The sequence below is a fragment of the Eurosta solidaginis genome, chromosome 2 (assembly GCF_040869045.1).
Source record: "Eurosta solidaginis isolate ZX-2024a chromosome 2, ASM4086904v1, whole genome shotgun sequence".
Classification (NCBI taxonomy): domain Eukaryota; kingdom Metazoa; phylum Arthropoda; class Insecta; order Diptera; family Tephritidae; genus Eurosta; species Eurosta solidaginis.
The window spans coordinates 53864908-53884566 of record NC_090320.1 but is presented as its reverse complement, the minus strand read 5'-3'; the positions used below and the strand labels follow the sequence as shown (position 1 = coordinate 53884566).

The window sequence follows — 19659 nt, the reverse complement described above, 5'->3', positions numbered from 1 at the left end:
TTTGCTTTATAAAAAATTCCCTCTTTTGCTGAGTACGTTATGGTTCTTGAGTTGTTTCGAAACAACTCTTGAGATTTTAGAAGTATGCCTCGTTATCAACATGAGCTCTAATGGTGCTCAAGCCCAAATGCTTGTTGGGTATTTTCGACGCCATTTCGTACGGACGCAAATAATCGCCCTACAAGACAGGTACCCGTTACCTAATCGATTACTTAATCGTCACCAATAACCTGTTCACCAATTATCGTCTTAATGACTTTTACATTGCTGTCGTGAAAAAGGTAACGCATGCGCTCTCTCAAAATAGTGTACGTGTGACTCGCTTTCTCGCTCTTACCTATTGTGTTTTCGACATTCCTTCTCGCTCGATGTTATTTACATTTTTAAGTCACTTCATCAGTTATGTTTTCGTTATCGCTAACCAAAACATATGCAACAACAACACACGGGTAACTGGCCTATCGGTTACCCGTATCGGTTACCTTCTGTCAAATCGCTTTTTCCATGAATGAAACGCGTCCTTTATGTTCAGATAATCAGCCCTATTCTGCATTTCGACTTGGATTGGAATTTTTTCGATTTGGCAATTTTGGTATTCTGTGTTCCAATCTCTTTCGATCCAACTTCGAATCGTTCGATTTTTTGTATTCTGCATTTCGATCGTAGTTCCGTTTTTCTAAGTTGAAAATTAGTTGGCGGAAAAATATTTTCTTTTTATTTTTTTATTAATTTGTAACAGAATTTTAACAAAAATGTAAGTAAAACTTGTTAAGAAACGTAGAAGGCTTGATGATGATTGTTTTTTTTATATGTTTCCAGGTCAAAAACAACATGTCGATGTCGAAGTCCTTGGACGTATTTGCCCCGCAAAAGTATCTATCACATACTTGAAAGCATCCTTGTTAAGTCGAAAGTTTTTTTTGAACATAAATAAGAAAATAAGTCATTAAACTTTACCACTTTTAAGTTCAATTTCTTACAATTCGTCACTCATCTCAAATGGATTACACAAATTTCGCAATATTTGCCTTTCCATTCTCGCCTGGCAGTTTTCGTATGCGTTGCTTTCCAACTCCATAAATAATGCCGCGGCTATTGATTCCATTATAATAGACAGCTATAATTTGTGTCTGTTCGTTGGGTCCAGTTATATGCCAAAGCAAGCTGCCGGCGTAGAGGAAGGTGAAGTGAAAACGTAAACAGTCATTGTAAATTTTACCAAGTAGCGCAACTAACAGCTGATCGATGAAAATTCGCACATTCACACGCACAGTTCTCGACTCAGTTTCAAAACAAAACTTTAGATTATTTAATTCAAATTTTAAAGTGAGATAATCCTAACAAATTTATGTATACAGAATATATATGGCGTTTTTGTTGTTATTAAAACAATAGTTTTATTTATATTAAAGCTTTTATCATTTTTTTTTTTAACTTTGAAAAATCTCCGAACACCATTCCTTCATTATATGACATTCGACTGCCTAGTCCACTGCCTTCCACTCCATTCGCAACATAACCTCTACTTAAGCTGCCAAACTATATAGTAAACAATGTAAACAATCCTTGCGGAAAGAATAAATAAACCTTTATAAAGTATTTTAGGCCAGTGCAATGAAATTAGCATCCTTAAAATTCAGAAAATGTCAACTATATTCGTGCAGGAATCCGTTTTAACAAAACTTGGTGGCCACGGCAGGGAATTGGCCAAAAGAACGAAAAAACACACTTACAATTATGAAAGCACTTCACTCAAAAAAAGATAACACTGCGGCAATATTTTCTATTGCTTTTTTTGTACAAAATAGCGTGGATAATAAAATATAAACGTTTTTTTAGCATTTTTTACAAATTTTCTTTAATTTATTTTGTTCCAATGTTCACACATTCCGTACCAACAGCTGATTTCGAAAAATCATTTGGTCTTCCTCTTCTCTTTACGATTCCGTCGTAATGCAGAATACCAAACTTCGATTAAAGCGGAGCGTAGAACGGGAACGTAATCGAAATGCAGAATAGGGGTGAATATTTAATTATAAATAATTTATATATACAATGTTTTTTTACAATTTAAATTATTCCCTTATTACTCTAGTGAACTTTATATATGTGTATATTGATATGTACAAGCTAATTAAGTACAATAACGTCTATTAATAGCTGTGCCCTCTCTGAAACTTTCGAAGCTCAGTGATGATGCCCAATTTTTCCTGCGCTGGTGGTGTTGTTCAACATCAGGGTAATAGTCTAGTTGAGCGGTCGACTGCTAATACGCTACCACAAAAATCGAGATAGGTGTCAAACGACTCGTCTCGACATCAGTATTAATAATCCGAAGGCGGAAAATAAATATTTTAACGCGTTCAAAAGATATTAACGAAAAACCGAAAAAAGACCCGCGGGTACCTCCGAAACCGGGGGTCGGATCCATAGTATTTTTGGGCAGAACACCTTTCTGCGTTGGCGGCCTTCGGCCGCGCTTATAAAAAATAACCCTGGGCTACGCCATGCCAAGTCCGGGTATGTGGTATAACCGTGGCTACCGCCACGGTGATGCACAATTTTTTTTGTGGGTACGAACACAACAACAACCACATGGAAATCGCCAAATTCAACTGCAAATATCTCCCGACAGAGATACAATTTTCTTTTCCGCCTTCGGATTATTGTTCTCGAGATTAATACGCATCTTTTGACACCTCACTTGATATTTTTGGTAGCGTATTAGCAGTCGACCCCTCAACTAGACTATTACCAACATCAGTTTGCAGAGCCATATGAGTTTTGTAGGGATAATACCGGAAGCCCCAATTCGTGCTATCAAAGTCGATTTACGGGTGATATTGATCCTTTGGTCTTGACCCTTTTCCATAGTATGCTTGTTAGCGCCTTATCTGTGGTACTGAAAAGTCGGGGGGATAGTTGTCGCAGTTTTCTTATAATTTGAGCAAATTTATGTTCTTCCTTCAGCTACAGCTGGAATATTTGGAATATTGCTATGCGCACATCGTCAAAATCAAATTACCTAGAATGAGAAAGAAACTAATATCAGTAAGGATAGATTAAAGTTTTTAATATATTTAACCTGAAAAGTGTTCTATAAATAGGGCTCCACACCTAGCTCTTTTCTGAGAGGCCAAAGGCACAAGGGACTCAAGGAGATTTCAGATAACTAGAATCAGGGGTACCCGAAGATACTTCGCTATTGCATTCATAGAGAACACAACATTATAACAAGGGATAATTGATTGATGTTACGAAGGAAATTAGACGTGCTACAAAAACAAACAAATACAGATGACTGTTTAATTCAACAACAACAACACCAACAACAACAACAACTGTTTAATTCATTATCCGAAATTCTTGTATGGACGTGCAGTATGAAAAGTGCAAAGTACTGCTAAAACTGATTTCCCCGAGTAACCCGGGAACAAATTGATGTAACTACGCCTATCCTTCTTTAGCAGCAAGGTCTAGAACCAGTTCCCTGTTGAACAGGAAAATAAACGTTTGGTTATCTCCAAGTTGATCATATACTATTACAGAATATACTCGTTTTCTGCATCCGACCAGTACATCCAACTTTCCCAGATTTTCTGGGCTCAGCAATGGTATCCTCCTGAATGGTGCATTTGTTGCACGCTGCTGCCTGGCCCACCCAACAACACAAGACACGACGGAACTTTCCTTAGGACACCCAAGGTCACTAACGCTTCTCATGGCTCCAGCGGATTAGGGGGCTTAGAGTATACCCGCGGTAGGCATGCCTGCGTAAGAGGCGATTAAAATACCAAATTGGTTCAGGGGGTTGTGTAGCGCAACCCGTTCAATGGGTTGCCAGCGCAATATATAGCTTCTCCAACCCAATTGTGAACCTCACCTACCCGTGGCGAATCCTGTTTCTTTAACAGCCGAGGCTCTGGCGACCCCATGTTCCTTATGGATCTACATTAGAAGGCGCTTAGTTAGCTGACATCGCTTACTTAAACGGTTGATTCTAAAGTAAAAACCAAAACAAAATATAGGTTAGGTTGAACTGGCGGGTTCATGACGACCTCACATAGATTGAATGAGTCCGTAGGGTTACCAGAAGTTTGTTTTAACGACGAAGCTAAAAACCCTATCAACAACCAGGACATGTTATAAAATAACTCCGTCCTCTTGACAAATACCAGAAGCTTCCTAGAACTTAAGCCACTTGCTGCTTCTAGATCTGACAGTTGTCAGCTGGAGTCTTAGCCTGGCAAGCGCAGGGCACGAGCACAGAACGTAATCGATCGTTTCCTCCTCCAACCCGCACTTCCTACATCTGCTATCACTGACCAAGCCTAATTTAAAGGCATGTGACGCCAGAAGGCAGTGACCAGTAAGAATACCCGCCATGAGTCTACAGTCTACAGTTTAATGATAATGAAAATATAAGAATCAGTGTTTATGAATAACATATTTTAATTAATCTCTTACAACAACGTGATCGGTGGCTACATCGCCATGTAGATAGTGTGGTGTTCCACCTTGTATAAACGTAGGTACTGTATGTGCTCCACCGTGCAAATGGACATAAGCAGTAACATTATTCACATAAACATAGCTTGGTATTTGTGCAGGCATCAATATAGCATACATTGGTCCAGTTCGGTGTGCACCAGCCACTGGTACAAACACTTTTGAATGTATAGCTTTCATATAAATTGGATGTCCAGCAGTGCTCCGGTTGTGCCAAAATGTAATGGGCTGCTCAGTCTCTTGGTACGGCTGTATAGGTATGGGCGGGTGCAATGTATTACTAGTCTGCTCAAGATCGTATGTTACATAGATGGCTCGAAGACGCCAGAGGGGATTGGAGCCAGAGTTTTCGGACCCAGAGCCAAAATATCAGTAACTCTAAAAGCACATCCGAGCATTTTGAAGCGGAAGTAATCGCCGTAAGTTAGTGCGCTAAGCTGAACCTTCAGCGCTGATACCCCAATGAAACAATTGGCATACTCAGTCAGGCAGTCAGGCCCCACTAAAGGCATTTGCGGCGTTCGAAATAAAGTCAGCACTGGTCCTTCAGTGAGTAGAAAAGGTAAATCAATTTGGAGCACACAACGTAGTACTGTTGCCCTGGGTCCTAGGCCACAGGGGAGTAGAAGGTAATGAGCAGGCGGACTCAGTGTTTAATTTATTGCGTCCCTCCCACAAATTGTCATCCTCCCAGCAGATCCTTGCAGCGGGTCTGCGCCATACTCTCCTCTTCCGGGAAGGTATCGACCCCAATCCGGGTCCTTCTCCTGACCCCGGTCCTGAGAAATGAGTTTGCTGCGTTTGCCGGAAAAGAATCTTTTTAGGACGGTCATATATATAAGGGCCTGAAATATTTCAATGAACTTCCGAATCACATAAAAAGTAGTAATAACTTCAATACTTTTAAAAAAAGGTTATTGGAGCATTGTAAAACCCTTCCAATAAGATACAGTTTTTCTCCTCTTATTTTTTACATGATATATCCGATACTGGAGCGCGAAAAGGGAAGCAGCAAAATACAATGCATCCGGCCCTAAGGAAAAGAAAATCGGTCGCCACCTGTAATTCCAGACAGTTCCAACAACTAATTTCGCTGGAATTCGGTATTTCCAGCTGATATTTACTGTTGCTGATCGGAATCACTCGCATTCCGACAGCATTAATATAACAATAAAATTATATAATGTGTAACAAAAATAACGAAAATAAGGCCAAACAAAAGTTGGAGCAGGGGGGATTGGAAACACGTCCTTTTCAACCTCCCATTATATGTTGAGCTGTGCTAATCGGAATCTTCATGCATTCCGACAGCGTCTTTACTAAACAAAGTTGAGGGGTGATTGGATACACGTTATTTTCAATTTCCAACATACAAAGACATGTTTAGCTGTGTTGATCGGAGACTAATACATTCCGACAGCTTAAAATACACATATAATTGAAAAATATAAGTTCCAAATTTTGTTGCCTTAAGCTGGGAGCAATGGAGGATTGGAAACGCGTCCTTTCCAACCTTCCTTAAATGAGTGGCTCCCAGACTCGTCCCTTTGTCACGCTAGTAAATATGCTGATCGGAATCACATGGCCTTCCAACAGCATATTCAATAGAAATAAGTGATTATAACAATGAATTGTACTTAGTAGTTTAACTTTTAGGCCTAAACAGCCGTAATAATAAATAAATTAAATTAAAAAAAAATAAATACTCTAGTCAGTGTTTTACGTGCAAGGGATGGTTGCATCGGACAGGTTGCTCTGGGCTAGATCCCAAAATCCAGCGTCCTCGTAACTTTTATAAATCTTTTGTGGCTCCTGGTGTTCACGGCCTCATTACATTATGAGGAACACAGCCGTATGAAGCTTTAAACCACAAGCATGTCTTCAGTGAACTCCACAAACAGGCGTCGGACCTCTATGCCGGTGATTCCTGTACTCAAAGAACAAAACTAGCAGAGGAGGAACGCACTCGCTTCCCAAGGCAGTCGGTTCTATGTACCGGAGCAACTCGGGATTTTTCCCGACCAAGGACTGTCATTTCAGTGTGACCCCATCTAATTTGTTTCGTCCCTCCCACAAATTGTCATCCTCCCAGCAGCTCCTTGCAGCAGGACTGCTCCATATTCTCTTACTCCGGGAAGGCATCGAATCCAATCCGGGTCCGTCTCCTGACCCCGGTCCTGAGAAATGGTTTTGCTGCATCTGCCGGAAAAGAATCTTTTTAGGACGGTCATACTCTGTTCAGTGTGTCTCGTGCAAGGGATGGTTGCATCGGACAGGTTGTTCTGGGCTTGATCCCAAAACCCGACGTCCACGTAACTTTTATAAATCTTTTGTGGCTCCTTGCTGTTCACGCCCAAGGGCGTCCCGTAGTCTACGTCTAAGCGTCTAAGAATTCTGCAGTTAAACTGTAATGGACTAACTGGGAAGATTACGGAGATAGTCGATTTCATGAAGCGGCACAACATCCGCATTGCTGCGATTCAAGAGACTAAACTCACAGCAAGATCTGCATTGCAGACCTTCTCTGGGTATAACGTCCACAGGAAAGACCGCGAAAGCGGAAATGGAGGCGGTCTCGCGTTTATCATACACCACTCTGTGCAATATTGTATATTTGATCCTGGCATCGACCGCAGGGGCAATGTCTTAGAACGTCAAGGCCTATCTGTCCGGTCAGGCGATGCATACCTAGAAATCATCAACATCTACATCCCTCCTGCCACCTGTTGCCCCATTGGATACCGCCCTAATATCAGGGCCTTACTCACTGGCAACAATCGCATTATCTTAGGCGATTTCAATGCCCATCATGATCTATGGCATTCAAACTTGCGGGCGGACAGTAGGGGTGAGATGTTGGCGGATCAAATAGAAGAAACGACGTTCTGCACAATAAACGGAGACGCCCCCACACGTATGGTAGGAAGCTGTCACAGCTCGCCAGATATCTCAATCGTGAGCGCAGAACTCGTAAACTGCGTCAAATGGCAGCCGATGGTAACATTGGCATCCAACCACCTGCCCATACTTATTTCGCTTGAGCGTAACGCCGACTTCATCGTCACTGAAAAACGCACTTTCATAAACTTCAAAAAAGGAAAGTGGGAAGAATATAAATCCTTTACAGACAGCCGCCTAGCTGCCCTCCCTATCCCGACTGATGCCCGCCAAGGGGAGCGTGCCTTCCGTAAGGTCATTAAATCCGCCTCGGCACATTTCATTCCCGCCGGGAGAATTCCCGAAATCCGGCCCCACTTCCCGGCGGAGGCCGCAAACTTAGCGAGAGAACGTGACCTTATAAGACAGCTTGACCCAGGCGACCCCCAAATAAGGGATATAAACCAACGCATCAGATTGCTTGTAGATGATCACAAGCGGGCGCAATGGGAGGAGCACCTAAGAGGTTGTAACCTCTCTACCGGTGTGGGTAAACTTTGGTCCACCGTAAAGTCCCTATCGAATCCGACTAAGCACAAAGACAAAGTTTCCATCGCCTTTGGCGACAAAGTGCTGTCGGACGCGAAAAAATGCGCGAGCGCTTTCTGCCGACAATATATAATGCATCCTACGGTCGATAAAGATAGACGGAGAGCCAATAGACGCGCACATAAACACAAATTCAGCGCGTGACCAATCACCATCACCGCTAAAGAGGTTGAGGACGCCATTGGTCGTGCTAAACCATCCAAAGCAGTTGGCCCAGACGGCATAGCCATGCCGATGCTTAAAAACCTAGGGAAAGAGGGGTTCAAATATTTAGCACATGTCTTCAATCTGTCTCTTTCCACCTTTTTCATACCGGAGAAATGGAAAATGGCCAAGGTGGTCCCGCTACTAAAGCCTGGGAAACCAGCTAACATAGGTGAGTCGTATCGTCCGATATCTCTCCTATCGCCAGTGGCAAAGATGCTTGAAGCCATTCTGCTCCCTTATTTCCAAGCAAATTTGCAGCTAGCTCCTCATCAGCATGGCTTCATAGCACTACCACCGCGCTGAATGCCATTAGCACCCAGATAAATTGCGGTTTAAATCAATACCCCCACCATAGAACAGTACTCGTAGCGCTAGACCTATCAAAAGCTTTTGATACGGTCAACCATGGCTCGTTACTGCAGGACCTGGAAGGGTCTACCCTTCCCCCATGTCTTAAAAGGTGGACCGCAAATTATCTGGGTGGTCGGCAGGCATCGGTGCAATTTAGAAACGAAACATCAAAACCAAGGAGAATTAAACAGGGGGTGCCACAGGGTGGTGTCCTATCCCCACTTTTGTTTAATTTCTACATATCTAAGCTACCTTCACCACCGGAAGGAGTCACAATCGTTTCCTACGCCGATGACTGCACAATAATTGCCACAGGCCCAGGCCCAAAGATCGATGCGCTATGCAATAAAATAAACGGCTACCTCCCTGATCTCTCCAGTTTTTTCGCCTCGCGAAACCTGGCATTAAAAAAAAAAAATAAATGTAAGGCGCGATAACCTCCGAAGAGATCTAAGGCCGAGCTTCTCTTCCAATTTGCGTCGTGCTCCTCTTGATTTTTCCCTACAAATTGGCCGGACGGGACCTACATGTTTTATGCCGACTCCGAACGGCATCTGCAAGGCAGATGAGTTTTCACTGAGAGCTTTTCATGGCAGAAATATAATCGGAGCGCTTGCCAGACACTTCCGAGGGGCGACCCCGCTTAGAAAAATTTTCTTCTAATTGAAAAATCTTATTTCTAAAATTTTGATGTTGCTTTGCTCGGGAGTTGAACCCAGGGCATACGGTGTGATAGGCGGAGCACGCTACCATCACACCACGGTGGCCGCCCTGGCATTATCACCGACTAAATCTTCCGCGACCTTATTTACAACATGGACGCCCCAAATGTCGACCATTTTGAACATCCACGTCGATGGCACTACGCTACCGACTGTCCGACACCCCAAAATCTTGGGTGTGACGTTTTATCAGGATCTACATTTTGGTGAGCACGCAGCCGCAATTGTTCCGAGAATTCAGAGCCGTAACAAAATCCTCAAATCCCTCGCTGGCAGTACTTGGGGAAAAGATAAAGAAACGCTTATGACTACATACAAAGCAATTAGCCAGCCGTTTACGTGCTACGCGTCACCCATATGGTCACCAAGCCTAAAAATCACCCACTGGAAGAAACTACAGGCCTGCCAAAATACTGCTCTCAGAATCGCCACGGACTGTCTTCTTATGTCCCCAGAACACCATCTGCATAATGAGGCGAGAATACTCCCCATCAGGGAGAGAAATGAGATGCTGACCAAACAGTTCCTGTTGAATACCCAGAAACCTGGGCATCCCAACAGACATCTGATTGATGAACCAGCACCGCCTAGGGGCTTAAGGAGTCATCTCCGTAAGCATTTTGAGGAAATACGGCACCTGAGAACCCAGCCGTATGAAGTGAAAAAACACAAGCAGGTCCTTGGTGAACTCCATAAACAGGCGTCGGACCTTTATGCCGGGAATTGCCCGGTGAATCCAGTACTTAACGAAAATTATCCAAAACTTGCGGAAGAGGAACGCATACTCCCCAGGGAAAGGCGTGTCACTCTTGCTCAACTTCGTTCTGGATACTGTAACAGGTTAAACTCTTACCTATCCAGAATCAACCCTGACATACAAAATGTATGCCCCGCTTGCAATGTGTCCCCACATGACACCAACCATCTCTTCAATTGTAATGTGGAACCAACGCCTCTAACACCCCTTTCCTTATGGTCCACCCCTGTTGAAACGGCAAGTTTCCTTGGACTCCCGTTAAAGGATATTGATGACAATTTGTGATCGGTCACGGCTATTAGGTGGGGCGAGCATTGCTACAACAACAACAACAGGAGGAACGCACTCTCCCTAGGGAAACGAGAGTAGACACTCTAGCTCAACTTCGAGCTGGATAACGTAACAGGTTAAACTCTTACCTATCCAGAATCAACCGCGACATACAAAACATTGTCCTGCTTGTGATGTGTCCCCACATGACACCAACCATCTCTTTAACTGTATTGTGGAACCAACGCCTCTAACACTCCTCTCATTATGGTCCACCCCTGTTGAAACAGAAAGTTTTCTTGGACTCCCGGTAGAAGACATTGATGACAGTTTGTGATCGGTCGCACCTATTGGATGGGGCGAAGCACTGCTATAACAACAACAGCAGGCGGACAACCCGGAAAGAGAGGCAGCAACCCATCGATCCCGAGCCGTTCCTGGCAGTTGGCTCACTCAATAAATGCCCCTAATAGTAGAAGGGAGGGAAAAGAGAGAACACTGGCGCAATATGCCAGGCCTGAGTCAATCTAAGTTACTGTTGGGGGGTTACAGCACAACTCGATATAGGGCATTAATAGGCTTCTCAAAAAGATAACCTAAGAATCCTAACGGCTATTCTTACAAGACACTGTAGACTGAACAGTCACATGCAAAAGCTGTGTATAATATCGAACAACACATACCGATTTTGTGATGGATCAGCAGACGACGGACCATATCCTTCTAGATTGCGGCGCAATTTCAAGACGTAGGGCTAAGTTTATGGGCTCGCCATGGCCAGAGCATTCCCACATTTAATCCCTCAAGCCAAGAACACTGCTGGGGTTCATCAAGGAAGTCGGCTAGGATGAGGTGCTGTGAAGGAGATGTGCAAGTCACTGTGCAATCCTCAATAAATTATCTATCTATCCACGTTCCGGTAACAAGCACCATTGTGGTACTAGCCCCACCATCTCGGGAACTATTGACATGACTACATTAAACCTTATAGGGATTGAATATTAATAATGACCGCAATGCGAAAGTCTGCTAAAATGTACCATTCTCCATGGAATGCTCGATATATAACTTTCCACGTTTTGAAACAGTGATGAAAAGAGCAAAATTTACTAAAATTTTAACTGGCTGTGGGTAGTAAGGTGTTGATGTCCTCTGTTAACGCAATATAATGACAACTGCGACGCAGGGAAAATGACAAAAATCTTGTAAATCTACTGATAATAATTAATTAATTCCTCCCCTTCTATGCAGTTCTATGCATACATACATATGTATTTTTCTCTCCAAACGCTAATTAAAAAAATTAATTGGTTTTCACATGAACTTAGAACTCTGTCGTATTTGCATTCTTCAGTTGATTATCAACAAAAGCATGACAAATTATTTAATAAGGTAGCCAATTTACTTACCCTTTCTGGTGCGATGATTCCGGGACAATCGGGCCTGACTAGACGCGATTTTTTGCCTTAAGAGAGCGTGCTTAACGCGAACCATATCATGTTATGACACACCTTTGGTGATGCAAACAATCAGACATTTCTGCTTCTAATGCTTCTAGGATAGCAGCAGCATCTCCCGGTGGCGCCACATAAATAACAGTTGCATGCCGATCAGTTGCCTTTTTTGCTCTGGCTACCTATTCAATTTTAATTCACATTACATTATCTACTATTGCAATTTTTAATCAATACAAATCAATATAAATTACCGAAGCAAATACTGGCAAACCAAGATGCGTAGTTCCCCCCTTTTTTAGGGAAATACATCCAACCAGTTTGGTACCGTATTTCAAAGCATGTTGGTTGTAAAGTACCTTGTATCCTTGGCAAATGACACGTGAATCTGCATTTAATTGTAGATTTCCTCTGATTTTGGCATATTCTGAGCTGCATCGCAACCCGGCGGAGATGCTATCTATTAGAATAATATAACATTTTTTTTATTATTTAAAAATGCACATACGTATGAATGAAAATCAGAAAGTAAAGGTAGTAGTGCAGTTTACGGTACCCACCCTAAAGTTGGGCCAATATTTTCGAGTGAGGTATCAAAAGACGCGTATTAATCTCGAGAACAATAATCCGAAGGCGGAAAAGAAAATTTGTATCTCTGCCCGGAGATATTTGCCGTTGAATTTGGCGATTTTAATGTGGTTGTTGTTGTGTTTGTACCCACAAAAAAAATTGTGCATCACCGTGGCGGTAGCCACGGTTATATCACACACCCGGACTTGGCATGGCGTAGCCCAGGGTTATTTTTTATAAGCGCGGCCGAAGGCCGCCAACGCAGAAAGGTGTTCTGCGCAAAAATACTATGGATCCCACCCCCGGTTTCGGAGGGACCCGCGGGTCTTTTTTCGGTTTTTCGTTAATATCTTTTGAACGCGTTAAAATATTTATTTTCCGCCTTCGGATTATTAATACTGATGTCAAGACGCGTCGTTTGACACCTCTCTCGATATTTTTGGTAGCGTATTAGCAGTCGACCCCTCAACTAGACTATTACCAAAAAAAGTTAACTTCCTCTTTCGGATTCTTGATATAGACGTAAATACGCGTCTTTTGATACCTCACTCGAAAATTTTGGCCCAAATTTCGGTGGGTACCGTAAACTGCACTATTACCAAAGTAAATAATGTTGTTGTTGTTGTTGTAGCGATAAGGACACTCCCCGTTATCGACTTTGTTGGTCCTTTGCCGGATGCAGATCGGGTACGTTCCGGGAACAATTAAGGTACTAGCCCGACCATATCGGGAGCGATTTAGTATGACATGAAACCTTGTAGGCCATCCCGTCGATTCTATACAACTTAATATGGTAACGATTTAAAAGACGGTGCACCACCTAATTTTTATCAAAAATTATCAAACGAGGAATCAAAAGATATTTTTAAATTAGGTGGTGCACCGTCTTGTAAAACGTTACCCTTAATATTATTTTTGGCGAAGGCCGCCAACGCAAAAAGATGTTCTCTGCAACAAAATTTTTAATTTCCGTCACATGTCACAACTAAAAGCACAAGATATTTTTCGTTGTAAACAATGCTATTTTTTCTCCGTTTCAAAGTTTCCCGGAATAAACAATGAACTGTCATTTCGATGACAGCATGAAACGTCGATGTGTTAGTAGAGAGCGAAAAAAGCTTTGAATGTGTGGGTGAACTAGTTACCTCCGTCTTGTAGGGCGATAGGTTGTTAGCTAGAGTTTAGCCCTGCCAGATTGGCCGCTTAAGCTTAGCTTAAATTTCAGTTAATGTATACTGAAAAACTGCAGAATAAGTTTAAGCGTAGTTTAACTGACAAAATGAGTTGAACTTGTACTGAAAAACCGGGCCTTAAGAACACTTTTTTCCTAGACGTTTACATATCGAACCTGACAAGTACTTGGTACTCAGGTCTTTTTTTGTTTGTATCGTTGTAACTTTTCATGGTGCACCTACCAAATACGTTGGAAAAAATAAACATCATTCACCAGAATAATTATTTTTTATTTATTTAATATAATAATTTGAAATGAAATATTTGTTCCTAAATCAATAGTAAGTATGCAAGTGTTTCAAACAATAAGCTAAGGAAGCGCTTGTAGATATTTAAAGGAATTTAGCATATACATTACATACATACATATATGTTTTCGTTTACAATTTTTGTGTTGGTTGAAGAAAAAAACTTTATATTCGTTAAGTTTAACTTAAAAAAGTTGAATAAACGGTTTTACAGCACATTACTGGTTATTATTTTTTTCTTTCTTTTTTGCGTTTTAACATAATTGAATGTACAACAAGTAAGGAAGTTTTTAACTTTTCCACGAAAAAAGGAGTGCAAAATATATATGATAAGTTAAATTAAAGCGCATTTTGTTCTTACATATAATAATAAATATATGCATTGGTATATGTGTGTGTATGTAACATAGAGTTAATAAATGTCAGTAACAAATCTCTCAACTCTTAAGTAATTATAAAACCGCATAAATATACAAACATACATACATAAGCGGTAATTAATCAAAACAATGTATACATATTACTTAGATTTGTTTTTGATAAGCATGAAATTATGTACTACTATTTTCAAACTATGCACCTAATCGTAACAACATTTTCAACAAAATACTTTTTTAAATTTATTAATTGTTTTTTAACTTTTTATTTAATCCTTAAATGCCCACTGCATCTTGAATGGTATAACCTACAAAACGGCGATCACTGCAAAGAAAAATCATGTTTCATTCAAACTTCCCAAATCATTAATAAACAAAATTTAACAGAAGGCGAAAATTTTATTTTATAATTGCAACCATTTTGCTCCCATATCGAATTGACATCTGTTAACTGTGTGGGTTCTTTGCGATTTTTCAAAAAATATGCGATAGAATTATTGCCCATTTTCCTTACTTCGTAAAAGCGACCCGTCAAGATTTTTTAATTTGGGAGTGTCAAAGCTGTGATTGTAGCAGCATAAGTGTGACAAGAAAAAATTTAAATTTAGGTCCATTCGATTATTGAATACAAAAACAAAAACGTTTAAACAACAATATATCGGCACTCTGATGTTTGGGAATGTACCTAGCCTTTTGTAGCAATATAGGAGTATTACATTAAGCTGGGTCGATTTATTAACCTATATATAATATTTCCACTAAGCATACCCAAAAAAATAATCTTCGAGCCTGCAAAATTTGAGTTTTTTGACTTTTTTTCTTTGATTTTTAAGGTTTTTTTCATGACCTACTTAAAAAATTTTCATTTGATTTTAAAATTTTCATGTATAGTCTGTCCGACTCAAAATAGTCCGCTAAAAACTTTGGCTATAACAGTTTTTTGAAAAAAAAAAAATATTTTTTGGGTTTTGAGGAGTTTTTGGTTGAAAAAATTTATTTTTATTTTTTAAGGGTTTCTTCAGAAACGTGCAAAAGTGTTGCCGATGAAAACGAATTTGTCTCTTAGTTCCTATCCCACTTAAAATAATGCGATAAAAACGTTGGCATTAACAGTTTAAAAAAAAAAAAACAAATTTTTTTTGGTTTTTGGGACTTGTTTTGGTCGAAATCGATTTTTTTCATTTTCAAGGCTCAAAATCATTTATTATGTATGTTTCCGTTAGACCCACCAATAAGTATACCAAAATGATCAGGGGACGAGCTAAGTTGATTTAGCCATGTCCGTCTGTCCGTCCGTCTGTCCGTTTGTTTGAACGCAAACTAGTCCCTCAATTTTTGAGATATCTTGATGAAATTTTGTAAGCAGGCATATTTCGATGGGGAATTTGACATTCGTCGGAATCGACTGGATCGGACCACTATAGCATATACCTCCCATACAATCGATTGTTCAATAAGAGGGTTTTCGCCATTTCTGCCCCATTTCTGCCTTATTTTAACAGCTAGAAACATCAAATTTTACCACAAGCTTACGTATTGGGCATAGATGGTTGTCTGAAAAAATCGTCAAGATCGGACATAGTTATAATAAAAATCGATTGTTCAGGTAAGAGGATTTTCATAATTTTTTTTCGAAACCTTTTTTTATTATAAATATGTCCGACCTTGACGATTTTTTCAGACAACCATCTATGCCCAATACGTAAGCTTGTGGTAAAATTTGATGTTGCTAGCTGTTAAAATGAGGCAGAAATGGCGAAAACCCTCTTATTGAACAATCGATTGTATGGGAGGTATACGCTATAGTGGTCCGATCGGGTCGATTCCGACAAATGTCAAATCCCCCATCAAAATATGCCTGCTTACCAAATTTCATCAAGATATCTCAACAATTGAGGGACTAGTTTGCGTTCAAACAAACGGACAGACGGACGGACAGACGGACATGGCTAAATCAACTTAGCTCGTCCCCTGATCATTTTGGTATACTTATTGGTGGGTCTAACGGAAACATATACATAAAAAATGATTTGGAGCCTTGAAAATGAAGAAAATCGATTTCGACCAAAACAAGTCCCAATTTTTTTTAAACACTGTTAATGCCAACGTTTTTATCGCATAATTTTAAGTGGGATAGGAACTGTGAGACAAATTCGTTTTCATCGGCAACACTTTTGCAAGTTTCTGAAGAAACCCTTTAAAAAAAATGAAAAAATAAATTTTTTCACCAAAACACTCCTCAAAACCCAAAAAATATTTTTTTTATCAAAAAACTGTTATCGCCAAAGTTTTTAACGTAAAATTTTGAGCCGGACAGGGTATACATGGAAATTGTAAAATCAAATGAAAATTTTTTAAGTAGGTCATGAAAAAAACCTTAAAAATCAAAGAAAAAAAGTCTAAAAACTCAAATTTTACAGGCTCGAAAATTATATTTTTAGGTATGCTTAGTGGAACTTTTCTTTCCTGAGCCCAAAACCTCTTGAAAAATCGATGGCGCGATATGGGTTAACTTTCGTCCATGCAAATCAACCCAGCTTAGTATTACATATATGGTAGAAAAGTACCTTTAGTAGTATATTTTAATAGTGATAGTAGTTTTGTAAATTCCAATATGTTTTGGGGGAAATAACTAATTTTCTACTAAATATTTCGTGAGTTGATAAAGAGTTATGTTGGTTTGGTCATTCTTTCAAAATTTGTTTGAAGAATGCCGTACGTCAGAGTTTTATTCAAAAATACACTATTTCAAAATTTGTTTCAAAAACTCCTTATCTGAGCATAAGTTCAATGCATTTTGACATAAGAGGGAGTTAAAGGGCGAATTAAACTTCCGTAACCTATCGCCATAGTCGTAACCATACCCATATCCATAACCATCTCCAATATGATCGATCAATGGTGCTTTAACCTAAAAATCGTGAAAATTTCATAAAAATGAAGAAAATGCAAAAAATTACACACATATTCCACAAAACATAAGTCTCTTAGTCATAATATATTCAAAACAATGAATAAAATCTACAAAAAGTTATTAAATTTACCAACTCAAATATTTTTAGGTTATGGATATGGCGAGAAACCAAAAACGAATTGGTTGGCTATGGTATGGTTATGGCGTTAGCGTTATGATATGGCACCATTAATCGATTACATTGATTTCCATAAGGTTGGTTCGATCAGCTGTTTTATCTGGTTATGGTTTTATGGTTATAAGTCACCATTAATTGGCTCTTAATGAAAATCATTCTGAGATAAGGCGTTCTTCAACCTAATTCTGATATAGGTCGTTTTTGTGACATATGCTGAAATGGGAAATTTTTGAAAAATATTTTGAGATAGGGATTTCTAATGGCAGCTGAACTGACAAAAAAAAAGAAAGATAACGGCTTATTGTCTTAGAACTTCATATTCCGGCCTCAACTTTGACAGAAGAGTTAAGCTTTTGTGCTGTCCCGCTATACAGGGAGTATTTACACGTTCATTTGATACTACCTCACGAAGTCCGAATATTCCAAAAAAAAAAAAAACGATTCCACAAATTCTTAAATGGAGACGATTGTTCCCAGCATGCTCAATGAGTGCATTTCGTTATGATATATCCATTATTTACTAATGACATTTTTACGTGAATCGATTTACTAGTCGAGTGTTGGACGTTGAACGATAAATTTTAAATTGGTTTAGGTTTCGTATGCCCATAGGTTTACAATTGTGGTGTGCCGCAAACTCGGCACCGGAGTGGAGGCACAATGTGAAATAAAATAAAAGAAAGAAAGGCGAGATATTTCGTGTTATAATAGTGGCTTTTATTGAAGTGGAAATTATAATTGGAACAATAATTTACCGTGTATGAAACTATGTGGCGTGGCTCCTCGGGACGCTTCTAGCTGTGGTTCGCTCGACAATCGCTGAAAAAGTAGACGGTTGCCTTGTCGAGGGCAACCGTTGAACCGCGGAAAGTCTCCGGTTTTAAGGGAAAGCTTCCCCGGCCACCGTGGTGTGATGGTAGCGTGCTCCGCCTATCACACCGTATGCCCTGGGTTCAACTCCCGGGCAAAGCAACATCAAAATTTTAGAAATAAGGTTTTTCAATTAGAAGAAAATTTTTCTAAGCGGGGTCGCCCCGCGGCAGTGTTTGGCAAGCGCTCTGGGTGTATTTCTGCCATGAAAAGCTCTCAGTGAAAACTCATCTGCCTTGCAGATGCCGTTCGGAGTCGGCATAAAACATGTAGGTCCCCTCCGGCCAATTTGTAGGGAAAATCAAGAGGAGCACGACGCAAATTGGAAGAGGAGCTCGGCCTTAGATCTCTTCGGAGGTTATCGCGCCTTACATTTATTTTTTTTTATTTTTCCCCACACAGTTTTACCGGCATGTATGTATATGTGTACGAACAACATAACCCTACATACATATGTACACATGTACATGCATGTGGGCGAACTAGTGGTCGATAAAGTGGTGCTATTAGGGTGGCGCGAGCTAATAGTAATTTAGGCTTCGGGCCTAAATAGATTGTGTTCTATCTACTATGTACTAAATATTTTCGAAAAAGCACAAAGAAACAACACAGTTTACGGATGTCAATTCGATTTGGGAGCAAAATGGCTGCTATTGTCAAAAAAATTTGTCAGCCGAGCAAACCTCTAGTAATTGAATCATGATGATTCTCTTGTAAGGGACTATTATGTCAGACAAATGTAAACAAATGAGTTAACCCTATGTGGTGCATGTTATCACTTATGTTGTTTTTTTGCAGTTCACTTTGTATGACAAGACTATCTATAACAACATAGAAAAGAATATGAGAACTTTAAAAGCCGACCGTACTTATTTGATATAACAGCAGATACACAAGTTACAATAGGCGAGCTGACATTATATTAAGATAGTATTTTGCTAAAAATAAAACATATCTGTTTACAAAACACTTTCTTTGTATTTAATTGTTCAAGATTTATGCTTTACCCCTATCCTCCTCGAGCCTTGCTTCCATGTTTCCTATTTACCATTTTAAAAACGGTACTTTGCTTAATTATGCTCACACTTGAAGGACTCGATTTAACTGGCGTAGGAACAGCTCCTGAATACAATCGAGCACGTTTGAAAAATACTTCAGATCTGACGGACAGCTAATAAAATCAATCTCCTTAAAATTATTTCGCAAACGCGAGATGAATTTGCTAATACAAAACCATAGATTTTTTCACATCGCTTCCATCTTAGTTCGGAAGCTGGCGTTTTGATAAAACGGACTATTTTGCTGTCTTCGCTGTTCGAATGTTCAAGGTGGACATATTAAATCGTTCCCGTGATGTGTGGCCTCTTACCTTAATGGTGCTTCTTACCGGCACGTACCGTATGTATGTTCGGCAAAGCACCATCAACATCGATAACACTCCTCAAAAGTGGAGGAGTGTCTTTATAGCTACAACAACAATAACATGGACTTGTAGGCTGCGAAATATTGCAAG

At 40.0% G+C, this 19659-nt stretch overlaps 1 protein-coding gene across 1 annotated transcript in view; it reads right to left on the bottom strand.

The window, feature by feature from the left end:
• Positions 1-2038: 2038 nt before the first annotated feature.
• uex (metal transporter uex) overlaps positions 2039-19659 on the bottom strand; it is a 164409-nt gene continuing 146788 nt past the window's right edge. The window contains exon 9 of the mRNA XM_067765363.1: positions 2039-3025. Coding sequence (XP_067621464.1) covers positions 3017-3025 — 9 coding nt within the window. The 3' untranslated portion in view covers positions 2039-3016. The remainder of the gene's footprint in view (positions 3026-19659) is intronic.